Source organism: Protopterus annectens, chromosome 16.part0 (genome assembly GCF_019279795.1).
Source record: "Protopterus annectens isolate FY-2018-M chromosome 16.part0, PAN1.0, whole genome shotgun sequence".
Classification (NCBI taxonomy): domain Eukaryota; kingdom Metazoa; phylum Chordata; order Ceratodontiformes; family Protopteridae; genus Protopterus; species Protopterus annectens.
The window spans coordinates 406,337,545-406,363,176 of NC_056750.1; the positions used below are offsets into that span (position 1 = coordinate 406,337,545).

The window sequence follows — 25,632 nt, forward strand, 5'->3', positions numbered from 1 at the left end:
GGGTTACCAAATGTCAATAAATAAATAAATAAATGTTCCTAACTGCCCAATGAGCACACAAAATGCTTGCAGGGAGAAAAACGGCCACAGCCATGCATTCCTAGTCCCAGCCAAATGAACTGGATCAAATGACAGAAAAGCTACTGCAGTGAATTAAATGTCAATCAACTGCTACTCATTGAATATACAAATGTGCACAATGGACCAGACTTGAAAGGAAAACCAATCAAGCAACCGATCATCATCGATCCCTGAACATGACAGTCCCTAAAAACATTCAGCCAGCACTGAAGGTGGATGGGATCTGTAAACTAACCACTCAAACTTGGAAGTCTCCTGACAGCCTTTCAGCCAACACCAGTGACTGAAAGGGATCTGCAACACAAGGATCCATTTTATGTAGGCGGGTAGGTGATAGGGTCTTTAGTCTGTTCTTCCTGGTGTTTTGTACCCATAAAGGCTTGTTCTATCTGTCTACACTGATTTTATGTACATCAGTACACTACACAGCTGTCCCTTTGCATTGCCCTTATTTTTTGTCTCTCCAGCCATCTGTTCTACCATCCTGTCCCCTACCCCCTTCTCCCCATTGTTAAACCTGCTGAGCCTCTGATATCATGGCCCACTCTCATTGCCTTGGGATAAAAATAAGCAAGCTCCTATTTCCTCAGTGATAATATAACTTACTTGCATGAAAACAAATGGCCAAAGTTAAATGTTTATTTTGCCAACCCAAAGAAATGAACCAAGTGCCAATCAAAACTAGTGTCCAAATCATTTAATATTAAGGGTGCATAAAGGGCAAGACCTAGAAGGAGAACAAACCAGACTACCAAATACCATCAATCCTTGAACTTTGCAGTCCTTGAAAACATTCAGCCAGAACTGATGTTTAAATCACTTTGCAAACCAACCACTCAAACTTGGCAGTATCCCGGCAATCATTTAAGACATCATTTAATGGCTGTAGAGGATCTGCAACATGCTGTCCTAGGCCTCAGTCTCCCAGTCTGCTCCCTGACAACAGGTTAGACCAAACTTGTCTGAAAACAGGGGAGCTAATTTTCCAAGACCATGCCCTCCACCAACACCCCCACAAAAAAAAATTTGCCTTCCAAGTTTGCTTTTCAGTCAATGAAAGGTGACATGTCACCACACCTTCCAAAGCACATCTGGCAATACACCCATAAGTCCTGCTCTCAGATTTGTCACAGACAGTTCCATATCTGAGCTTAACAAATGTACCTCAAGCTTCCTATACAACTCACTCCCAGAGATTTCACCTGCTACCTGACAAATCTATTTGTGAAGATCCTAACCTCAAATACTTTCCATTTATAACCCCCATCAAGTCTGCCTCTGGATAATATTTGAGCAAATTAATTTAGATCTTGGCCAATGCTGCCCTTCGTCTTGAAACAAGTACTCTGTTTCTGCTTTAAGGGACAACAATGGACAGTTAGTGATGAATCCCCCTGAGTACAGCAAAATAGCATTTGGTTCAGGCAATTTCTCTGCATGCCCAATCAGAGCTCTCAGCAGCTGTCTCCCCTTCAACCTTCTTCTTCCCAACCTCTGCACCTGTCCATCTTCTTCCTCTAACAAGAAGTTGCTCCTCTTTGTTTTGCAAAGCTCTTGTCTAAAAAGATAAATATACAAATGCCCAAGTACCTAAATCTCCAACAGTTGGTTCCTGCTACCTGTAACAGAAAACATCCATTAAAACTAACCTGGATTGGTATATCTTTTATATGCCTGCATTCTCTGCCTGCGTAAACATTACTTTCTTCTGTGATGCTGCTTTGGCACATGCATACAGTGCTGTCCCAATCATAAATGAATGCATTTTTATCTTTCTGCAATCTAACCTGAGCTTTTCTAATGGCATTTTAGTGTTGCGCTAAAAGAGAAATTAGATAGTCATAAATCTTCTTTCTGGCATAAAAATGGAGTTTATATGTTTGGCTGTATGTGTGATGCCCATGCCCTGGCCCAGCAATCAAGGAGTCTCAATCCTCACCACTAACACCAGTGAGGGGCGTCTCATATAGGAAGAAAGGATAACAAATACACACAGTAAAGTGCAATTTCCCTTAAGAGCACACAGAGATCACAGTCAATCTGGAGCTGGTCGCTCCCTTGCTCTCCAGGTCCCAAATAAGACTCCCCACCAGAACAGCTATAGGTCCAGATCTCAGCCAGCTAAGCAAGCTAAAACCTCCAGCCTTCTCTGTCCAACCAGTGCTTCGTGTCCCTGCCCAAGTATCTGACCCACACACACTTTGAGATAAGAGTTTTATACAACCACACAGACACTCCTGGGGAAGGCTGGCACAGGTTCTCCAGCTGTGCCCCTTTTACCCAGACTATACGGTAGAAATCACTGCCACCACCCAGCTAATAATTATCAGCTACTCAAAGGCCCTTAAAAGGGTATCCAATTATTACTGTGCAATATTATTATCCATTTGGTAGTATAACTAAACAGTCAAGACTTGTTAGAGTGGACTGGTACAGGATCCCTATATACATGCAATGTACTCTTAGAGCTTAACTTATCTCTACACAAAACAGCCACAGTTGAAAGGTTTTAAAATATTTAATAATAAATAATAAAACACGAGACAATACTTCTTACTACACAGTGCTAGTCAAGCATTCAGAGATCACAGAGACATACTTAAAATAATTCAGTAGTACAGTTATGACATCACTGAAAAACACTTAGAAATAGCTAGAAATTAGAAAGATTAGACTAAGAGAAAACACAAGTCTAAGATAACTTGCATATAGAACACAGGCAGAGGGCTGATGAGTTGGATGGTCAAGACAAAAATGCTTAATGCTCTCTGATTCTCTCTGTTTTTAAAATCACATTCCTGGTTCCCATTACCTCATTTTTCCCACTTTCCTGGGTTTCCAGGCTAACAGAAACTACGTTTAGATTCGTAACATCTCCTTTTGTTATCTTGCAGCTGGGTCAGGAAGAAGAGCAATAAAAATCCATTTGCATGTTTAAATCTAGCAATTTAAATTTTGGTTAAAACAACAGAAAAAAATGTCTTCATTTAGACATTTCGGCACCGTGTTTAGATCAAAGGGTCACAACATGCTTTACTTTGTCAGCTTTCTGCCAGCAGAGTGCACTGTTACATTTTTTTTGCAGTTCCACATCTAACAGCAGTCTTTTCACATTTAAGACAACAAACCTGTGGCTTACATTAATATTTACAGATGACAGAATTATCTATAAAATTCTATCTGGCCTTCACCTGTCTTCACTCAATCTTCACATACCCCCCCCCCCCCCCAAGAACTCAAGCTAATTTTTCATGTGACCATTGAGAAATGCTGGTTGAGAGAGTTAGGTCTGAATTATACCTTACCACATTCCCTGTCTTGACAGCCCATCTGCATTGGCATTGTTAATCCCACTGCGGTGCTGCACTGACATATATCCTTCCAACCCTAGGCTCAATCTTAGCAACTTGGCATTTTGCAGGCTGGCTCTGTTCTTCTTTGTCAGGTCTGAGGGGAGCAGCTATAGTACTGAAACTGGGGAAGAACTTTCTGTAGTACCCTACTGTCTCTAGGAATGCCCTCACCTACCTTTTAATAACAGGTGCAGGCCATGCCTGAATGGCTCCTACTTTGGCAGGTTCTGGCCTTATCTTACCACTCCCCACTCTATGTCCTAGGTAGGAGACCGCTGCTATACCCACCTGACATCTGCTCAGCTTAATGGTCAACCTTGCCCTCTGTAGTCTGCCCAGCACCTCCCACACATGCTGAAGGTGCTCTGGCCAGGAATGGCTGTAGATGGCAATATCATCTAGGTAAGCAAGGGCAAACCCTCCTGCTAGGATATGATCTACCAGCCTCTGGAAAGTTGCTGGGGCATTCTTCATCCCAAAGGACATCTTTATGAACTCCTACAAGCCAAAAGGAGTCACAAAGGCTGACCTCTCTAGCACTGGGAGTCAAAGGCACCTGCCAGTAACCCTTGGTAAGATCAATGGTTGTAAGATACTTAACCCCACCCAGCTGCTCTAGGGCCTCATCTGTCTAAGGCATGGGGTAAGCATCCAACTCTGTGTAACTATTTAATTTCCTGTAGTCCACACAGAACCTGGTGCTGCCATCTTTCTTTGGCACCAGCACCACTGGGGAGGCCCAGGGACTGTTGGACTCTTGAATCACCCCTAGTTCAAACATCTCCTGTACCTCCTCCCTCAGAGTCTGTTTGACTCTCTCAGGCACTCTCTAAAGGGCCTGCCTAATAGGCCTTTGGGGTCCTGTGTCCACCTGGTGTTGCCCCAGGTGAGTGCACTGTGGTTTCCCAGATAACATGTACCCAAATTCCTGCAACACTGCTCGGATTTCTCGAACCTGGGTAGGAGATAGCTGCTGGGACATTGCAACCCATTCCACTGAAGTGTCCACCCACTGGTTGCATTCAAATAATTTAACCCTAGCTCCTGGACATGTACCTGGATTAGTGACTTCCCCTGCTACTAGCAGATTCTGTTGGGGCAGTCTGTGCTGCCCACCATGGGTTCCTTTAGACCCATGAGCAGTACTAAGGGTCCATTTCCTGTGCAGGGCTGCTCTGCTTGCAAGGTATAGGTCTCCCTTCTTCCCCAACTCATCTGAAGTAGCACATTGTCTATCAGCTAACCAAATCCTCATGTCCACAGGCAAAGTGCTAAGGGCTTGTTCCTTCACCAAAATGTCTGCCAGCCCTTCAAAAGTGGTGACCTGACATCCACTCACCACCTATGGAAATACGTGCCCAGTTCAGCAACATATTCACACACACTTTCATCTGCCTTGCATCTATGCTCACAAAACTTTTTCCTATACATTTCAGGTGTTAGCTTCAACAATTCTAACAAGTGATTTTTAACAGCAGTATAATCAAAACATGCAACGTCAGACATTTTTGATAAAACACTTACAGCTTTACCATGGAGTAAGGGGGTCAGGAACCATCCCCAGGGCCTTTGGTCAACACTATACTGTTTGCATACCCTCTCAAACATATGAATGAAACTATCAAAATTATTCCCTTCTTTAAATTGTGGAAGAAATTTACTGACCTTTTGTGCTTCTGGGGACCAGTTACTCCCTTCCCCATTACCTCCATGACTCTAGCGAACAGTCAGCATTTCCCTCTCATGCCTCCTCTTCCGCTCCTTTTCCTCGGCTTCTATCTCCAAACGCCTGGCCTGTAACTCAAGTCTCTTTAGCTCCAGTTGGATTTTTAAGCCCTCTGCAGAAAGATTGAGCTGTCCATTCTCAAAGGGTATTATATCTCCACTACCAGTCTGATTGTCCTCCTGGTTGCTGTTTTCTGATGTAGCTGTAACCAAGGCTGCAATCAGGTCTGCCTTAGTCAGGTTTCCATGCACCAGTCCCCTAGCTTGGCACATCTCCACCAGCTGGTTCTGTGTCAGCTTTCCATACTCCTCTGCTGACATGCTGCCTGCTCACTCTGGACTAACTAAGCTAACAAAAGAAATAAAACAATTGTGATTTGAACTCTGAGTATTCACTGCATGGCTGATTTAGAGTACAAAACATCTTCAAAGCTCACTGTACACAAGCTACAGGAATTCACTCACACCACTACAAGCCAATTAGTATTTGCCAACCAATTAATATGTGATGTGGATATCCCACCACTGCCAAACAATTAACATGTGATGCATGTGCCCTGGCCCAGCAATCAAGAAGCCTCAATCCTCACCACTAACACCAGTGAGGGGCATCTCATATAGGATGAAAAGATAAATACACACAGAAAAGTGCAATTTCCCTTAATAGCACACAGAGATCACAGTCAGTCTGGGGCTGGTCGCTCCCTCGCTCTCCAGGTCCCAAATAAGACTCCCCACTGGCACAGCTATAGGTCCAGATCTCAGCCAGCTGGGCAACCTAAAACCTCCAGTACCCTCTCTATCCAACCAGTGCTTCATGTCCCTGCCCAAGTAGCTGACACACACACTGAGATAAGAGTTTTATACAACCACACAGACACTCCTGGGGAAGGCTGGCACAGGTTCTCCATCTGTGCCCCTTTTACCCAGACTATACAGTAGAAATCACTGCCACCACCCAACTAATAATTATCAGCTACTCAAAGGCCCTTAAAAGGGTGTCCAATTCTTACTGTGCAATATTATTATCTAGTTGGTAGTAATAACTAAACAGTCAAGGCTTATTAGAGTGACTCGGTAAAGGATCCCTATATACATGCAATGTACTCTTAGAGCTTAACTTATCTCTACACAAAACAGTCACAATTGAAAGGTTTTAAAATATTTAATAATAAATAATAAAAACACAAGACAATACTTCTTATGACACAGTGCTAGTCAAGAGTTCAGAGATCACAAAGAAATACTTAAAATAATTCAGTAGTACAGGTCTGACATCACAGAAAAACACAAGTCTAATCTTTCTAGTTTCTAGCTATTTCTAAGAGAAAACACAAGTCTAAGATAACTTACATATAGAACACAGGCGGAGTTCTGATGAGTTGGATGGTCAAGACAAAAATGCTTAATGCTCTCTGATTCTCTCTTAAAATCACATTCCTGGTTCCCATTACATCATTCTTCACACTTCCCTGGCTAACAAAAACTATATTTACATTCTTAACATCTCCTTTTGTTATCTTGCAGCACTGTGTTTAGATCAAAGGGTCACAACATGCTTTACTTGGTCAGCTTTCTGCCAGCAGAGTGCACTGTTGTTTCATTTTTTACAGTTCCACATCTACCAGCAGTATTTTCACATTTAAGACAAGCCTGTGGTTTACATTAATATTTACAGATGACAGAATTATCTATAAAATTTTATCTGGCTAGGCTGGCAGCCTTCATCTATCTTCACCCAATCTTCACAGCATGCTTTCTAAATTTGCTCATCCAGCTTAATATATCCCAATCAGTATCCAGTGAAAGTCTGAGCTGGCTCTACACCCCTTTCCCCATTAGTCTGTCTGACTTGTCTTACTATGAATCCAAATGCCATATTTGTACATCCTAACATACTGAGACCTAACATCCAGGATGTCTTATCACATTTTTCTGTACTGCACTATATCTGACATATGACAAGCCACCACACAAATCCAATAAATATCCTACCCAAACTAACCATATTCTTATTCAAAGCTGAAAACCTCTCCTAATAAAATTTTTCACACCCTCCAGCATATGTTTATCCTTACCTCTTGGTTCCATTCTTGCCCAGCCATTTTTCATCTTTCTGACTACTAATACTTGTTCTGCATCTTGACAAAGACAAGGACATCTGGCACCAATTAATTGCTGCACAGTGCATTCCTGCACTGTTGTGTGATGCCTCACTTTCCTTGAAGTTAAATTAAGCTTATAAATAAGATACTGGAATAAACCACTTTCCACCTCTTGCTAGCCCTGATTGTGAAAAAATGTGCAATGCAGTTTCCAATCAGCACTCTTCTCCATAGGTTTAACACTCCCTCTATAATGACCCAAATCAGTTTAGCATCAGGCCTCACAGCTGGTCCAGAATCCTGCATAGTCCCAATTCTGCTACTGGTGCCAGTTTCCTAAGTTCGCCTCAATGAAAATGGAAGTGTATCAGCTACGACATTGTTCACACTTTGAATATGCTGAGTTTTGAAACTGTTTATTGCATGCACTTGCCTATGCTCACTGTCCCGCTAATTATTTAGCAAACTGACTACCCCATGTCATCTGTGATAAACAAAAGGTGCTTTGTTTACAACTCATTCACCCAGACATGCACTGCCACTAATAGTGGGATGAATTCCAACTCCATTAAAGGATGTATGTCTGTGTCCCTGTTCCAATTCCTTACGCAAGCATTCTGTAAACTATTTCCACTCAAGTATCTCCCAAAACCGATGCCTCCTGCTGCACCCATAAACAGCTGACAGTGCCAGTTAGAGGTCCACTGTTGCCAATGTAATATTCCATTAAACTGTTTCAAGAATTTTTGCCAAACCCACAAATCTGCTTTCATTTCCAGTATGAAGATAGAGTCAGCCAGGAAATTTATCTAGCATAGATAGAATACTTAAAAGAAGAACTCTTGTCTGTACAATTACTTTCCTGCTCTTTGTGCAAGTGCATTTATCTCTGTATTACTAACTTCAGTATTGTCCAACTTCCTCATTTTCTAAGCAAAGCACTTTATTTATTTACATTTAAGATATTGAGGCTGGTATTTATGTATAATTTTTATCTGAGTAGAAGATATTATTCAGCACCATATCCAAGCTGTTACTATCCACCTCTAAATGGCCAGACTGCTCTGCATATTATCATTTTGTTTATTATTTTTTGGCTATTGATCAAGAATACTGGAGCTAATTTGCTCCCTTGTGATATGTAGAATTGGCATGGCCATACTTCATTCCAGGGAAAAGCTGTAAGTAATTTGAGACTTTTGTTAGCCTTACCTGCGAATTGTGTGTATGTGTGCAAGCAATCATTTGTTTGAAAAGCAGTTACTGTGAGAGATATTGAAGAGAACAAAAAAATGGTATGGATATTTTGTTAGTAAAACTCACCCTGACTTACCAGAAGCTGTTTTTAAATTACTTTTGAATGGATTTAACTTTGTTCCTACTCTTGTTCCAAGTTTTTATAAAATTAAAATTGAACATTTTAAACTTATTAGGAAGCTTCAACTTAAATGTCTCTTTAGCAATACGTTTTTGAATGATGAAATTGAATATCCCATTGCTGATGAAATGTTTGCACAATCTTTTATTCTTGTTTGTCCGATTTTAATAGTGTTTCAGAATTTATTTTGGATGATTCCGTGCCGCAAATTTAAAGTCTTTTTCTCCATAAATTGATAATAAAGTAAATGATGAATTTTTAGTATTACTGAATTATAATATTAAAAAGTTGTTTGATAGCTTTGTAAAATCCAGTAAAACAGTTAGATATCATATAATTAAAGACAGGTGGTCTATACTGAAAGAACATAGAAGAAATAGGAATATTGTTATTAAGCTTTCTCACAAGGGCAATGCAGTGCTTATTATGAATGCAGTGCATTATCCTACCATGTAGATGGAACATTTGCAAGATAGTATTACATGTAAGCATCTCATGAACCTGCTTAAACATTAGTGTGCTAAAATAGTTGAAACATCAATGTCTACTGAAAATTCATAAAGATTGAGGTAAACTTCCTGGGATACCAACTACAGGAAACTCTTCAGAATATACTGAGAATGTAGGTAAGGTGGTTAACATTTATATACATGGATATAAGGAAACATTTCCATTTTCTGCTAATACATTCCAAGCATCTACAACAAAATCACTTGAATATGAAGTGTGATGAAGAGATGCATTTTATCATGTTACTAATCTTTCATACATACTTTAAATAGACGTGATGATGATGGTATTAGAGAGGTGACATTTCACTGATGATGATATCACTAGTAAACATTACAGAAATTATAGGAATTTGCTTAAAAAATGTATATTATTTTTTATGACACTACATATAGACAAGTAAGGGAGCTCAGCAGTGTGGACATCTTGTGTCCCCATTGTGCAAACCTGCTTTTTTTTCCAGAATTTTATGGCCTGGAATTTTTAAAGACTAAAGTTTGCAATTACTTTCTTTTTATTTTTTTATTAATATGACTTTAGTGATTTTGTTTTTAATTTGCAACAAAATGTTAAAATTTCTGATATACAAATAGCACTTCAGGATATAAAGTATTATAGGCATGGAACTAAATTATATACTAAAACTCTCTTCGTTTTTTGGTACTGGTTGTCAGCCTCAGATTGTGACAGCTATGCTTATGGGTGATTTGGAGTCAATGATAGGGCTTTCTTATGGAGACAGCCTGACATCCAGATATTTTGATAGACTTTGCCTGGTAGAAAAAAAAATTCTCGACTTTGGTGTTCACTGTATTGAGTCTGCATGTCCTCCCGGTGTTCACATGGGTTTCTTACCACATTCCAAAGACATGCAGTAGGTGAACTGGACACACTAAATTGGCCATAAGCATGAGTGTGCATGGTATGGAAGACCAGCCATGACGAGGCTAGCCACCCAGCATTGTGATCCTTAAATCTAGATGATCGTCACTGTCGAAGTAACACTCAAACCCCATGTGCAAAAATGGGAAAAGGGGTTGCGAGTGGATGAATGTATAGTTAATACAGTTTTTCAGCTTTGGAATATTTAAAAAAAAATCTTGTGTTGGCGACTATACTTCCACAAAATCTTAAATATCTGATTCTGGGGGCAAGAATTTGAATGATTGTTTGGTGCACAGCAGTTTTATAAATCTGTTTTCCATTTTCATTCTTTTTTTTTTTTTTTTTTTTTAACATTCAACCAAATACGGTTTCTTGTAAAAAAATTGTAAGATTGTGACTGTGTAAAAGTCCCTGAGAGGATTAATAAAGCAAATGTCAGTGAGAGGGTAATTGTACGTGCTCCACTAAAGATATCATTTATGCAATGTGTGCTTCTGTAAAATATACTGTTCACTACAAAATGTAAATCTTATATTCAGGAACATCTCAGCTGTAAATATGAGAAACCCATAGTTGAACATTTTTTATTACATCATAATAACAATGTAAAATTGTTAAATGTCCTGAAACAACTTCGCTTTAACAGGGAAGCTTTCTCCCTTGATTATTTGTTGCGGCATAAAGAGACAGTCTATATTATGAAATTTAATGCTATTAAGCCTTTTAGCAGAAATTGGATTGGAAGATTGCCTTTTCAAGTAATTTTATTGACTAATTGTTTAATTGGTTGTGTTATTTCATGCTATTTGTTTATACTTTTACTTCCTTGAAGACTTAGGTCAAGGGTTTAGTCATATGTTTTCCAAATAAATTATCCATACCATTTTATCTTGCTTTTCTGCACTATTATTTGTATGTTGTTGTTTAATAAGGCACAGACACTGATCTTTAAAGAGAGAGGGAGTGTGCTAAAAAAGTGGTCTGGGATGCTAGGCCAAACACTCAGCTTGGTAAGTGACCAGTGTGGAGTCCTAGTTTGGGTTGGGATTTGGATTTTGGCCCATATCCAGGATAGCAGGGGATATTCTTTTTGTGGTCCTGTGGCTAAGATATACTTGATGAATTGGTCAGTGAATCGGATTTGTGTGTATCTTTTCTACTTTAACCTGTTAAATGCAAGTGGTGTGACTCAAAACCATTTCTCAGTTGAATATTAGATGTAGAACTGAGACAAATGAACACGCCCTCACTGCACTACTTCTATTAAAGCAATCCAAATGGTATCGATATCGACCTTCAATGGACCAAGCAAAATGTATGTTTTGCTTGGTCCATTGAAGGTCGATATTGATGCCATTTGGATTGTTTTAATAGAAGTGGTGCAGTGAGGGCGTCTCAGTTCTTTTTCTAGTTTGCTTTTTTGTGTTTGGATTCCTTATGAATATTAGATGTATTTGTGAGCAGTGAAGGAAATGGAGGGACTATAACCCTCCGTATTTGACATATATGGTGTGACATCTGTCTGTTAGTGCTGGGATACAACCCCATTTGTGCCAGCTAGTCAACACATCTGGTGACACTGGTGGGATTCAAATACCATCAGTGCTAGACTGATCCTCACAATCATTATATATATATATATATATATATATATATATATATATATATAAAGACATTTAGAAATACAGTGATATAACAAAGGATTTTATACTGGGCGTACCGGGTTCCAGATTGTATGGGATTGGCATTTTTAAATAAACCTTGCTGGCATTAATATGGTGGATGACGTATTTTCTATACTATTTATTTTTTATTTAATTTATTTACGGTTAACTTATATAGACCATCTGAACCTCAGATCATTTATCAGCAGAGTCCTGAGAGAAAGGCTACTCCACTTAAATAGTATTAAAGTTATAAGTTCTACATACATAACAGTAAAATATTTCAGATAGCAATAAGATTTTTAAAATGCACTTGAATTAAAAATGTAAAAAGCTGTTGCATATACAATGGAATGTGTGATAGTGGTAATTTGGCATTTTGTATTTGCATACAACTTTTCTTCTTTTTTTGGAAATGTTAAGTTTTATAATGTTGTTCATCATGAATATTTATGCTAGAAATAAGCACAGTGATGTTTAAGCAGTTCGTGAGAATTGAGTAGGCTTAAGCATGTGGTAAGTCGTGTCTCAGATCATCATCTGTAGTCAAAGAAAACTGTCCACATATTTCAAAGCATTACAGGTCACCTGTTACTGCCTGCCTAGAATACCCTTTTTTTTTGTTGCCCTGCAAACCTGTTTTTATACAGTTATCAAATCGTCTCCGTTTCTATTCTTATAACTAAATCAATTATACTTTCTATGTAGAATCACCCCGGGATTCAGTAAGGTCTGCACTAAGTGTAAAGCATTCTGAGTGAAGAGACAACACAAGCATAACTCACCTTCTTCCTCCTAATTTTAATTTTTCTACTGATTTTCTTACAGCTTTAAAGATTGGCAGGGATTCATAAAGGTTACCACAAAGTGCACACTACATGTACACTCAGTGCAATCATTCTGAGTGACTTGAAAGCACAAAAAATGTGGTAGGGATGTTCTTGAATACATTTCGTGTACACTTAGTGTAGGTGTTACTGAATCTGGTCCTCAGTCTTTTACTTAAACAGTTACCTGTTTCTTACCGCTGGTCATTATTTGTTAAGTTTACCAGATCTGAAATAATACTATACTATAAGCAACAACGGGGAGAGAAAGAAGGGGGAATTGACTAATGTAGCCAATACCTTTTTTACTTTTACATTCAACTCTTGTTTTCTTATTATTTCTTATATTTTCAGAAACACATAATGATATATTACTTAAAATCAATAAAAATATATTTAAAAAGGTAAATGTGGTATCCTTATTTAAGGGGGCAGAAAAAATCTGGAGAACTGCAGACCTGTAAGCTTAACAACAGTGGCAGAAAAAGTCATAATGAGAATCTGGGGGAAAGGCTAATAGCAATTCTATAAAACAACCTCTAGGACAGCAACCAACCAAGATTCATGACCAGAAATAAAACATGATCCAATTTTATGAATGGTTACAGGTAAACTTGACAGGGAAGTACCAGTCCATGTGGTCCTGCTGGACCTCGGCAATGGTTTTGACTCAGTCCTACACAGGACATCAATAGGAAAACTTGAATGATTGATGCTGGATCATGACTGAATAAGGGAAGAGCTGCATGGTTAAACAGCAGGATACAATAAGAGCCAGAGTTACAAAGATGGTGACAGAGATTAGCAAAGTATGTAGGGGAGAACAGCATGAGTCTGTACTGTTCATTGTGTTTGTCTCGGACATAGCTAGGGAAACATAATAAAATCATCCGAATTTGCTGATTCCGCAAAGACAGGTGCAGCAGTGAGGGATGGTGGAAAGAATCTAGTTAGGGATTTAAAAAGGACAAACAAGTGGTCAGAAAGGGCACATCTGAGATTCCATGCAAAATACTACCCGTAGGCCATGACATTCCTTCTGATAAATATCATCTGGGATATGGCAACTGATAAAGCAGAAAAGGATCCATTCCTCTCAACCATACAGATTTTTTGCCTCATAATTTTTATCTGTTCCTCATACAATTTGTGGTTTTTCAGAAATCGTGGAAGACTGAAATCATAATATACATCTGAGTTTAAGACTTCATATCCTTCATTAAATGCATGCTAATGTAAAAACATCTTATTCTACCGACATTCTATATTTCTAAGAATGACATTTAAAATTGTTCATATTCTTGAGTATTTGCTTCTCAATTATTTTTGGGTTTGTCCAGATTTCTTGCACTTAACAGTTAAGAGGTATGAAATGAACTGTTGGTGTTGATCACACATGGATTGGCCCACCAGGAGCATAGACAGTGGACAGTAGCAGTGGCAAACAATGTTGGGGTATATCTTCAAGGTGATAGACTTTAGATACAAACAGGTAATGTTTCAAGTCTAAAGGGCCATGGTCAGACTACACCTTGAGTACTGTATGCATTCCTGGAGACCATCTAAGACAAGAGAAAGCAGGCAAATAAAAGGAAGCAAGAGAAAAAACAGAAGAAAGATTGCTGCATTGGGAGGAAAGAATCGGACAAGGAGAAAAAAAAATAAGGATGAAGTAGAACACTAAATGTGCTTAAAGGGCAGGCCAGATGAGTCTTTGTCCCCTTCTACCATCAAGCAAATGTAAATTAATGTAATGCCATTAGCAGAGTACGTCTAATCTTTCAGACCTTTAAAAACATGCAGGCTCTTAATCCACTGATTAAGCAGTGTTGTTAAAGTCCACCAGACAATTTCAAGATTTTCAGTACAGAATTATTAAAACATATTCCACAGTTTGTTTCCACTGGCAAAATGAATGCACCAAGTATCTACAGTTGGTTATTTAAAACAAGATCCAAAGAACCCCAACTGCTAAATTAGAAAAAGTTGGCTTTTCCTCAAGCATTGCTACATGAGATACAATAGCCATTTTGGATGCATAATCTCTTTACACCACTGCAAGCTAACACTTAATAGAAAGCTTTCATTCATCTTGGGTATCACTCAGAGCCAAGCTAGGCCAGAGCTTTGTGATTTAGACTCTAGTATTACCTATTGCTGGATTACAGGTCATACGCCACACTGATGGTGTAAGCTCCCATAAGTCACAGAAGCTGGCACACCCATCCACAGTTATAATAAGCAGATGTTTTTCCAAAAAACAGTTTAGATATTGCACCAAAATCTACATGCTGAAGAATATGGTTACTCCTAAACTATGTGCTATGCTGGGAAAGCTTAACCTGAAAAAAATCTGCTTTCTCAAGGAAGCAAGCCTCTCCATAAATTGAAATTAAACTATTTTTAAATTTTATTTTGTTTATTTATTTGTAGTAAAATTAAAGCAACGTGTGCTGTAATGGACATACTGTGGTGGAAAATTCTGCTGCTGCCTAATATGTTGTCATGATACTGCAGCTTGACTATAATTCTTTTTGTAGGGGGTGCCATCTTTCATGTTGGGCTCTGTCCCCACATTCTCACCCTAGAAATAGAATACCTATAAGGTCACACCACCTTAAAGAAAAGGTAAATACATCAGTTTCATTTTTTCTGAGTTGGCACAGCCTCAAATGTAGTAGATTTTGGTTGGAGTTGCACAGCTCCCATATCAGGGATGCAAGGGGTACAGCCCCCTAGAAAAAAAACACTAGTAAATCTAATCCACTCCATTCAAATTTGTGGTGGTCAGTTCAGATGGCAAGGCAGTGTGGCTGACATAGTATCAAATACATAGACATCTATGAAGACAAAGCCGACCTGAAAATGAGAGCCTCAGACAACCAGCTGTTCATATCTATGTAGTATTTTAGCAAGTGTACATATTTGCTATATTTCATACAAAATTCTACTCCAGAAGGCATCTGTGTATTGATTAATTCTAAACAAATGTGAAACAAGTTATGAGCATGTGAAGCATCATTTTTATAATTAAATGACATTTTGCAAATATTAGAAGTGTAGTAGTGTACATATATTCATCACTTACAACCATGCATAACTACATGCATCCTTGGGGTAATGTTAATTTCCTGCACTTTAGGAAATAGCAGTTTCTTCAGTATTCGCTGAAGGTGATTCAGGAATTTACCAAAAGGTACATATATTATCTTCCAGCAGATTGGGGATTGAAAGTCACAGAGATGTCTAGATCTGTAGTATTGTATTGTACTGCATAAGGGGAAGGAAAAGTTAGTGTGGATTACATCATCTCAGTACTCATTTGTTTTCTGTTTGCTGTATAAAGGTCAGAAAAAAATAATATAAAATAACATGCATCATATTACAGTACATGGCTATCAAATAACTAATATGAGAATTTGCTCAATATGTAATTTAATAATATTTGGCTTCAAGTAATGAGAAATTTGTTTACTTCTTCCCCAAGAGACAAGTCAGTTGATGGGTCCTCAACAACAATAAAGTCATCTTCAACCCAGTAAGTAGTTACTGTTTGTTTAATGACAGACATAAGCTATTTCCAACAAAAGTTTCTGAAATGAAAGATATTACCAGTTTCAATAAATTCATTTTTTTAATCAAAAAACATATTTTGATTTGTAAAATCTTCCTCCAACAAAGAAAGAATATTGCAACTAATCTGACGTGACGCAACATACATTAACCCTTGGAAAATATGGCAGTATTATTTCAGTAGATAAAACTCGTCTTTTTAGAGAGGTTGATGACTTAGTGTCACATACATTGCAGGAAATATTTTGCTGCAGTTAATAAGGCACAATCAGTGCTGTAAGATTTAATCTCCACCTTACTGCTGTGTTTTGCCAGGTTATATATTTCTGATAATTGTGACAGTTCTTTTTATTACAATGATTATATTAATTATTAGTGTTGTATTCCAACAATGTGGCTGAAAGTAAGCCCAGTATTTTAGTGTATTTATCTATAAAAATAATCAAAACCATGCCCTTGAAATGTGACATTTCAGTGAAACAAAAGCTTTCTTGTTTGACTAGTTTTTTGTAAGCCCTGGCTCAAGATAAATTCATCAGGACAATGAATGTTAAATGAAATGTGATCTTGTAAATGTTGCATAAAACAGTACAACAGGCTCACAACTTCTAGGGCCATGAAGTATGTGCCATTTTTTCAGTTGCTTCAACAGCTTAGTAATAGAACAGCCAGAACAATGATCCATGGGATCTAGGTTTGATTCTTAGTTGAGGCATGCTCTTTAGTGCTGTGCTCCTAGACTTGTCTCCTAAAGCTTCTGTTTGATATAGTAGTTAATTTGGTCAAGAAACACAGTAATGCACTTTCTCCGTTCCACTCTTTGCCTGACTACTTGATGTATTCTATTAGGATAAATGAAGGTACTGCAGGATTTAGTTCTGTATGTGCTCCAGTGTGAGCCTGGGTAGTGAGTGAAAAGGGCTTGGGGACCAGTCCACTTACCTGATAAAAATATATAGTTAAAAGATAAACATAGTTAAATATAAATATATAAAATATGTTTGTTTATCATTGCATTGCTACATGTAATACAAAAGCCATTTTGAATACATTAGTTTGTTTACACACACACAAACACAGAGTGTTCTGTCAGATTTCACAATAAACCATGTTATGCAGAGTCTGATCTACCTGAGCTGTATTTAGATGACGGTGTGATGTCCCACAACTGGACCAGCAATCAAGGAGCATCCATTCTCACCACTGGCAAAAGTGGGGGATGCTCACTGGGAGGATAACAAGTACATACACTATTTCCAGATACATCTCTTTGCATCAAGTGCAATTTCCTTAAGAACACACAGAGACCTCAGTCAATCCTGGGATGGTTTCTCCCTCTTTCTCCAGATCCCCAGTAAGACTCCTTAGTGGCACAGCTATAGAGTTAAATCCTTAGCCAGAGTTCCGAGCCAAGACCTCCAATATTCTCTCTATCCAACCAGTGTTTTTTGTCCCTGCCCAAGTAGCTGACACACACACACACACACACGGAAAAGGCTGGGACAGGTTTACTAGCTATGCCCCCTTCTGCCCAGACTATAAGGTAGTTATTACCACCACCATGTGTTGAAAAGGTATTGTAGACTACTGTGTTTGAAATGTAACCACAGTGTGCCCTACTGGAAGAGAACAGAAATGTACATGCACTACTGGAACTGTTTAAATGTATATATTTTAAGAGTGGAAACTGAAATACAGGAGGCTAACTTCAGTCCAGCAAACTTGTGAAAAAGTACTGAAATGAAATTACTTTATGGCTAGGCCATAAAAGATGGTATATTTCAGTTTTCAAAGCAGCAAGAGATACAATGTCTGTACTTGGAAACTTTCTGTATTGTCTTTAGGGTGAGCTTATTACTAGTCTTGAAATCATGAAGGAATGCAGTTGTTTTATGGCTTCCAGTATCTCCCAGACATCTGAGGAGAAGCCCTTATCTGTATATTTTTACAAGTAGAAGTTAAAAAAATGACAGCTTCATAATTTTTTTTTTTGCCTGGGAACTAGGGTCAGATCACAAGAAGTGATGTCATTCTGCAAGCTATCCCAGCAGTAATATTTCAGATATTATTTTGAGAAGTCTCTTAGTGAGATAAAGCATTCTGTATTCAGTCTTGGACCTGACAAGAAGAAGACCCATTCACCACAACATCTGCCTTGCTCTAAGTAAGTTTCTAGGGTATAGTAATTCTCTTAGATGCAGTCAGGAATATAGTAAAACTAAGTTTAGATATTTTTCTTTATTTATTAGACTGTCATTCACTGTTGTTTTAAATATTTCCTGTGATTTTGAACTCTGATGTCACTGTCAATATATATTCAGTATTCTCTTGTTCTTTTATTATTTATTATTAAACATATTTAAATCTTTCATTGTGGCTGATCTGTGTAGAGATATTTAAGTTTTGAGAGCACTTGCATATTTATTTGGTGACACTATGTGGGCCACTCCTAACAGCCTTGCGTTTCATCAAACTACCATTTGTGTTGATATTAAATTACACAGTAAGATTGGACACCCTTTGTTAAGGGCCTTACAGCAGCTAATGAGAGTGACTCATGGTGGTGATAATTACCTTATATTCTGGGCAGAAGAGGGCATAGTTAGTAAACCTGTGCCAGCCATTCCAAGGTATGTGTGTGTGTAAAACAAATCTCCAAGAGTGCGTGCGAGTCAGCTACTTGGGCAGGGACACAAGCACTGGTTGGGCAGAGAGAGTGATGGAGGACTTGGCTTGAAATACTGGTTAAGGATTCAACTCTATAGCTGTGCCAGTGGGGAGCCTTACTGGGGATCTGGAGAAAAAAAGAGAAACCAGCCCAGGACTGACTGTGGTCTCTGTGTGATCCTAAGGCAAAATGCACTTGATGCAAAAAGCTGCATCTGGAAATAGTGTGTGTGTACCTGTTATCCCCCCAGTGAAAGTCCCCCCACAGGTGCCAGTGGTGAGGATTGAGGCTCCTTCATTACTGGTCCAGTGGTGGGTCGTCACATCCTGTACTTAATTTTTTAACTGACTCAGATATGAGAAAGGACATGTCATTTACCTGTTACAAGGCTCATAGTAGTGGCAAACTCCACATACATTTCACAAAAATATTTTTAAATCTCCTTTATTAATCAGGCTACATCATATTTAATATACAAACATATTTATTCTTCCAAGCAAATTAACATTTAAAGCAATAATCTTCTAATAAGTCAGCAATCTAACATCAAAGGCGCACCAAATATGTTTCTGCTCCCCATTCTTTTTAAATTGGCACTATCATATCATGCAGCAATCTTATTCTTAATTTCTCCTCTCCAGGGCATATAAAAGACTAGCTCATGTACTTATTCATTTGTACCAATGCGTTTCCTAAACCATGACTTCTGTAACAAATACATGGATCTCATTAGGAATAATAAATGCAATGTTTTCAATCCCACCTCAGGCATGTATTTTATGACTTATGACTGGCAGAGATCTTCAAATATTCCTAAATAATGTTACTATCCTCTCTCCTCCTTCTTTTAAACTTTCATTACCACAATGAATTTAACTCTCAGTATCCAAGCAAACATGCCTAACATCTCGTCATTACACAAATTAGAGCTTCATACCTTTCCATATCTTCTCCATCACTCTAATTTCCTAAATATACTACTTCTGAAACAATCTTGAAGCCATATTCATTTCAATACACATACAGTCTTGTTAATGGCATTCTTTTCCTCCCATTTTTTAAAAATAAGGAACAAATCAAAATGGCACTTCAACCCTTCACATTATGCACACAAGGCACACATCTTTCATTCTTAAAATATTCTATCATCTTATATTTAAAGCAGAGAAGCCCCTGCCACTGTCAACTGTACCATCAAAAAGCAAATAGGTGAGTTAGGCATTATCCCTTCACTTACAATAACAATCATCAGTACAAAGTACACTCATTCTATGCCTTCTTTCAGTTTTAAATTGACTTGACTGTGCATAAGATAATCTGGCATCAAAATACTGACTTCTGCTACAGCTGCACCCACTCCTGTCATTACTTCACTATAAGCAATGCCTTCCTTCTTCCCTTAAGAAAGCCAGGAAATCCTAACAATATGCACACTTACTATGCCTCCTTTAAATAAGCAGTTTAAACATAGTTTAGGAAAATATACTCAGTATTACTGAACTAATCAATGTCAACAGCCTGTGTTCCTCAGTGTCACAGTATTACTGAACTAATCAATGTCAACAGCCTGTATTCCTCAGTGTCGCCGTATTACTGAACTAATTAATGTCAACACCCTGCGTTCCTCAGTGTCGCAGTATTACTGAACTAATTAATGTCAACAGCCAGTATTCCTCAGTGTCACAGTATTACTGAACTAATCAATGTCAACACCCTGTGTTCCTCAGTGTCGCAGTATTACTGAACTAATCAATGTCAATAGCCTGTATTCCTCAGTGTCACAGTATTACTGAACTAATCAATGTCAACACCCTGTGATCCTCAGTGTCGCAGTATTACTGAACTAATCAATGTCAACAGCCTGTATTCCTCAGTGTCACAGTATTACTGAACTAATCAATGTCAACAGCCTGTATTCCTCAGTGTCGCCGTATTACTGAACTAATCAATGTCAACACCCTGTGTTCCTCAGTGTCGCAGTATTACTGAACTAATCAATGTCAACAACCACTATTCCTCAGTGTCACAGTATTACTGAACTAATCAATGTCAACACCCTGTGATTCTCAGTGTCGCAGTATTACTGAACTAATCAATGTCAACAGCCTGTATTCCTTAGTATCGCAGTATTACTGAACTAATCAATGTCAACACCCTGTGATCCTCAGTGTCGCAGTATTACTGAACTAATCAATGTCAACAGCCTGTATTCCTTAGTGTCGCAGTATTACTGAACTAATCAATGTCAACAGCCTGTATTCCTCAGTATCGCAGTATTACTGAACTAATCAATGTCAACACCCTGTGATTCTCAGTGTCGCAGTATTACTGAACTAATCAATGTCAACAGCCTGTATTCCTTAGTATCGCAGTATTACTGAACTAATCAATGTCAACACCCTGTGATCCTCAGTGTCGCAGTATTACTGAACTAATCAATGTCAACAGCCTGTATTCCTTAGTGTCGCAGTATTACTGAACTAATCAATGTCAACAGCCTGTATTCCTTAGTATCGCAGTATTACTGAACTAATCAATGTCAACACCCTGTGATCCTCAGTGTCGCAGTATTACTGAACTAATCAATGTCAACAGCCTGTATTCCTCAGTGTCGCAGTATTACTGAACTAATCAATGTCAACACCCCGTATTTCTTAGTGTCACAGTACTGTTGCTATAAAATCCATCCATTTCATTAGAAGCATACATGATTTTGTCAGATTACCTATCCCTCAGTATAAGAATCAACACTGCTGCATTCATGTTCTTTTCTTCTTAGTCATAAAATGTGCTTTCATGAAACAATCACCGCTTACTAAGAAAACTATATTAGAATTGTAGACTAATATCAAACTGTCACAGAATGGCCCTGACACTTGATAATAATGCTGTTATGAAGTCTCATCTTTCTTCTTAATGTTGGTCCTAATGTCAAACTAGTAAGGGCCACGTTCATGATAAATGTGTTAAAGGTCGCACTATGCAGGCTTCTTACAGTGTGTGTAAACAAATACATTGAAATAATTCATTCAAAAGATTATAATATACATCACACCATGCACACAGTTGTGACAATCATAACAACAGTTTTGAATAGCTGTGAACATGATATGTAAAATCTCCATGGTCTGGCATAAGTTTTGCTTTGTAAGTAACACTCACATATTAACAGATTTGCATGTGTTTATTATTCATCAAATGAGTTGCAAATTTTACTTAGACAAATTAAAAATATGATATTCAGATAGGACCCTCATTTTGTACCATTAATCATTAATGTTGCATCCACAGCCCACAATGAAATAATTAATAAATTATCCTTTGCAGTTCCTAGCTGTGAGTAATCGTCAAGTATAGAATTTCTTTTTAATATCAAAGTATACATCGTCTTAATCGTTAAACAACCTGATGGGAAGACCCCCTTCAAAGTAAATCAGGTTTCCTTTAAGTAATTTATTTTCCTGTCCCAATAATTCTAATCAGCAGCCCAGTTCTTACTATAGACCTCCAGTTGAATACAACTGGATACATTGTCTTTCTGTTGTATTCATTCACAGTTATCTCTATAACACTGCTTTGACAAGAAGTACACTGCCAAATAGCTAAATGGAAGCTCTCATATTATCTTTGTCCACTGGGTTACCCTAAACTAATTTTACGTTTACATTAATCTCCTGCTGCATCTTTAATTCAGCCAAGCTTCAAGAGTCACTCTGATGCACAGTCCACACACAGTCGGCCTCCATTACTTCAAAGAATGAACAGTTTTAAATTAGCTTTTGTTACTTCATTTGTAAATGTCAAGATACATTATGTCAAATTTTCAACACAACAAGAAAAGAAGTCTGAATTTCAACCTGCACTATGGCATTCTTTAACAGCATGCAACAACGCTATCATCTGCAGAAAAGTTATATCTGAAAAATCAAGATCCACATGCTCATAGGTGTTTATTAGGCTAATGACCACAAGGGCCTTTTTAAGCCTGGCCATGCATCCCAAATCTCTGACAAGTTCTGATACCCTTTATAAGTGTAATCATGTGCGTGGTAGATAAACCATTTACAGGTTACTTGTGTCCATTAGAGACACAGGTGCCAAACCAGGGATGAATTTCTGGTTTCTCATCCAATTGTCCAAGTTGCACTTGAATTGGGTTAAGGAGGAACTCTGCTTTACATGAATGTGGAGCCTGTTCCACAGACGGGGTAGTCTCTCGGATACATACCTATTTCTAGAGCAGGTCCTATTTATGTCAGGCAAGGTTCAAGTCTTTAGAAAGGGTAATACTGGTGCTGTTTTTTTGTGGATATGCAGGAGGTCCATCAGAATGGGGTCTGAAAATGTCCTGTACGCCAGGCATACACCTCCCCTCAAGAGCCTGTAGGAGACAGAATACAGGGATAAGGCCTTGAGGCAGTCTTCACAGAGCATATTACTTATACCCTGTATTCTTTTAGTGAGGAACCTCAGTGGATGTTCCAGTTGTTTGATATGTCTGGTTAGGTACATATCAAAGGGGGCATTGTACTCAATGAAAGGTCTGAAAATGCCGAATACAGTGAAACAATGACTTCCTTAGACTTAGATGCCATACTTTTGTTTAAAAGTTGCACAACATAGAATGATTTTCTCACCACTGTATAAACGTGATGATCAAAGGCTAGATTACCATCTGTGTGTCCCTAAGGCCTTGACTACTAGGTCAACACTAAGGGGTGTGCTGTCAATATGATAATTACCAGGGATGGATGACTTCCCAAAGGATACTATTATGCATTTATTGGCATTTAGTTTTAGTCCATGGCTCTGACACCAGTTGTTTGTCTGTGTCAGTCCCTCCTGGAGAACATTTATGTCAGTGTGAGATTCAGTGGCAGCTCCTAATTTGCAATCATCTGCAAAGTTAGTCAGCCAGAGATCACCGACATTGGCCTTGACTTCTGAGAAGTAAGTTCCAAAAAGAAGCGGTCCAAGGACTGATTCCTGAGGGACTCCACTTCTGACTGGCCTCTTTGAAGAGGTGGACTCCCCAATTCTAACTTCCTGGGTCCTGTCTGTGAGCCAATTGACTATCCACCGGGTGACATACGAGTTTGTACCTTACCTCTCGAGTCTGTCAACAATACCTGAGTGGGGAATCGTGTCAAATGCCTTGGTCAGGTCAAGGTAGACAGTGTGAAAGACTTTGCACTCATCCATTGCTTTGGTGACTTTCTTGAAGAAAGTCCACCAGGTTGAGTAGGATTGATCTGCCCTTGAAGAAACCAAACTGGGTGGGGCCCAGTGTCTGGAGGTTTACTATATCTCTACTGATTATCTCCATGACGATTCTTTCCATGGCTTTACATATAAGACTAGTGAGACTTATGGGTCTGTACTTTCCAGAGTCGGTAGATGGCATACCTTTGGGCAGAGGGATGATTTTTGCCTTTCTCCATTCATGAGGCATGAAGCCTGTTTGGAGGCTACAGTTAAATAGAAATTCCAGAGGCCCTGATAGGTCATGTTTCATGATATTTAGAAGGCATCCTGGGATATTATCGGGGCCCACTGATGCAGTGTTATTGGTCTTAGAGAAAGGGGAGGTTATATTTGATGATATTTCCTGAGAGAAAGTTGATGGAGAGAGAGGGGTAAAGTTGGAGCTGAATTTATCAGCCAGGAGGTTTGCTATATCTTCTGGCACATTATAGGTGGCTCCATTTACAATGAGCTCTGCACACAACTGTGTATTGCCTTTGACATTGTGCACATAGCTAAAGAATGCTTTGTGGTTGTCCTTGGCCTGGGAGGCTAAACTTACCTCAAATTTGGCTTTGGTAGACTATTTGTCCTCTGAGTTGTTTAGTTTGATGTGTGTGCTTTTATCCTGCTGGTTACAGCACCCCCTAATTTTTGCCATAATTTTATTCCTACAGTTATACAGCCAATTGATTTTGCGATTCCACCAGGGTGGCTTGTTTTTTGAGTTAGCTATGGACTTCTTCCTGGTGGATATAGCTACCTCTATGCAGCTATTAACATGCTTGTACGGGGTTTCTGTGAACAGTTCTACATAGGCAAAAGTGTTCTCAGGGTTTATAGGGGCTTGTAATTTTGCCAAGTTCTCACTTAATAGCAGAAGGTTAGCCTTAGAATAGTTCCTAAATATTCCAGGTTTAGCTGCGAGTCCAGGTTTTATTTTTACTTCAGAGGAGACCATTCTGTGGCCTGACCTTACCAGGGAAGGCATTACAGTAGGGGGGTTGCAGCAGTCTCCCATATTAGTAAGGACCAGATGTGATATGGTTGCACCCCTGGTTGGTGTACTGACTAACTGGTCCAAGGAGTTTGTGTTTACAAAATCCAGGAATCTTTGTGCATGTAATGTTTGGTGTCATATAGGACCAAACTCAAATTGTTAAATTGTACATTTCCTTCTCGGCTGCCTGAACTGCAACAGTATTTTTTCATTCTTATGTAGAGAAACAAATTGTACACAAATCAGTCTGGGCTTCCCATACAATTTCTCTGATACAAAGAATAGGAATATAATGATTTTCCTGACCCCAAATGGAAATATAATGACTGTCTTGACCCCAGTGAAGATTTTATAAATAAGTCTCCATAGTAATATCTTGTTTTTCTCAAAACTCATTAAAAACATTCTACTCCTTGCAAAATTCTGATCAGTCTCAAGTTCTCCCCTTGAGCCTTATCCTCTAATGTGACCCACCTTCGCTGTGCCTTTTCCACTTGACCACCCCAATTACTTATATTATTTCATGCTTCCACTTAAATGGACATCCCAACAAGATGGTGAAGATGCAGAAAACAGCATTTTCAAACTCAAAGTGTTGTGATCTCCTAGTAAATCTATC

At 38.5% G+C, this 25,632-nt stretch overlaps 1 protein-coding gene across 4 annotated transcripts in view; it reads left to right on the plus strand.

Moving 5' to 3' along the window:
- Positions 1-25,632, plus strand: part of LOC122790313 (keratin, type I cytoskeletal 18-like) — a 508,415-nt gene that overhangs the window by 346,886 nt on the left and 135,897 nt on the right. For all 4 annotated transcript variants that reach the window (XM_044057831.1, XM_044057834.1, XM_044057833.1 and 1 more), the window contains one exon: positions 16,016-16,066. In XM_044057831.1, the coding sequence (XP_043913766.1) occupies positions 16,016-16,066 (51 nt within the window). The remainder of the gene's footprint in view (positions 1-16,015; positions 16,067-25,632) is intronic.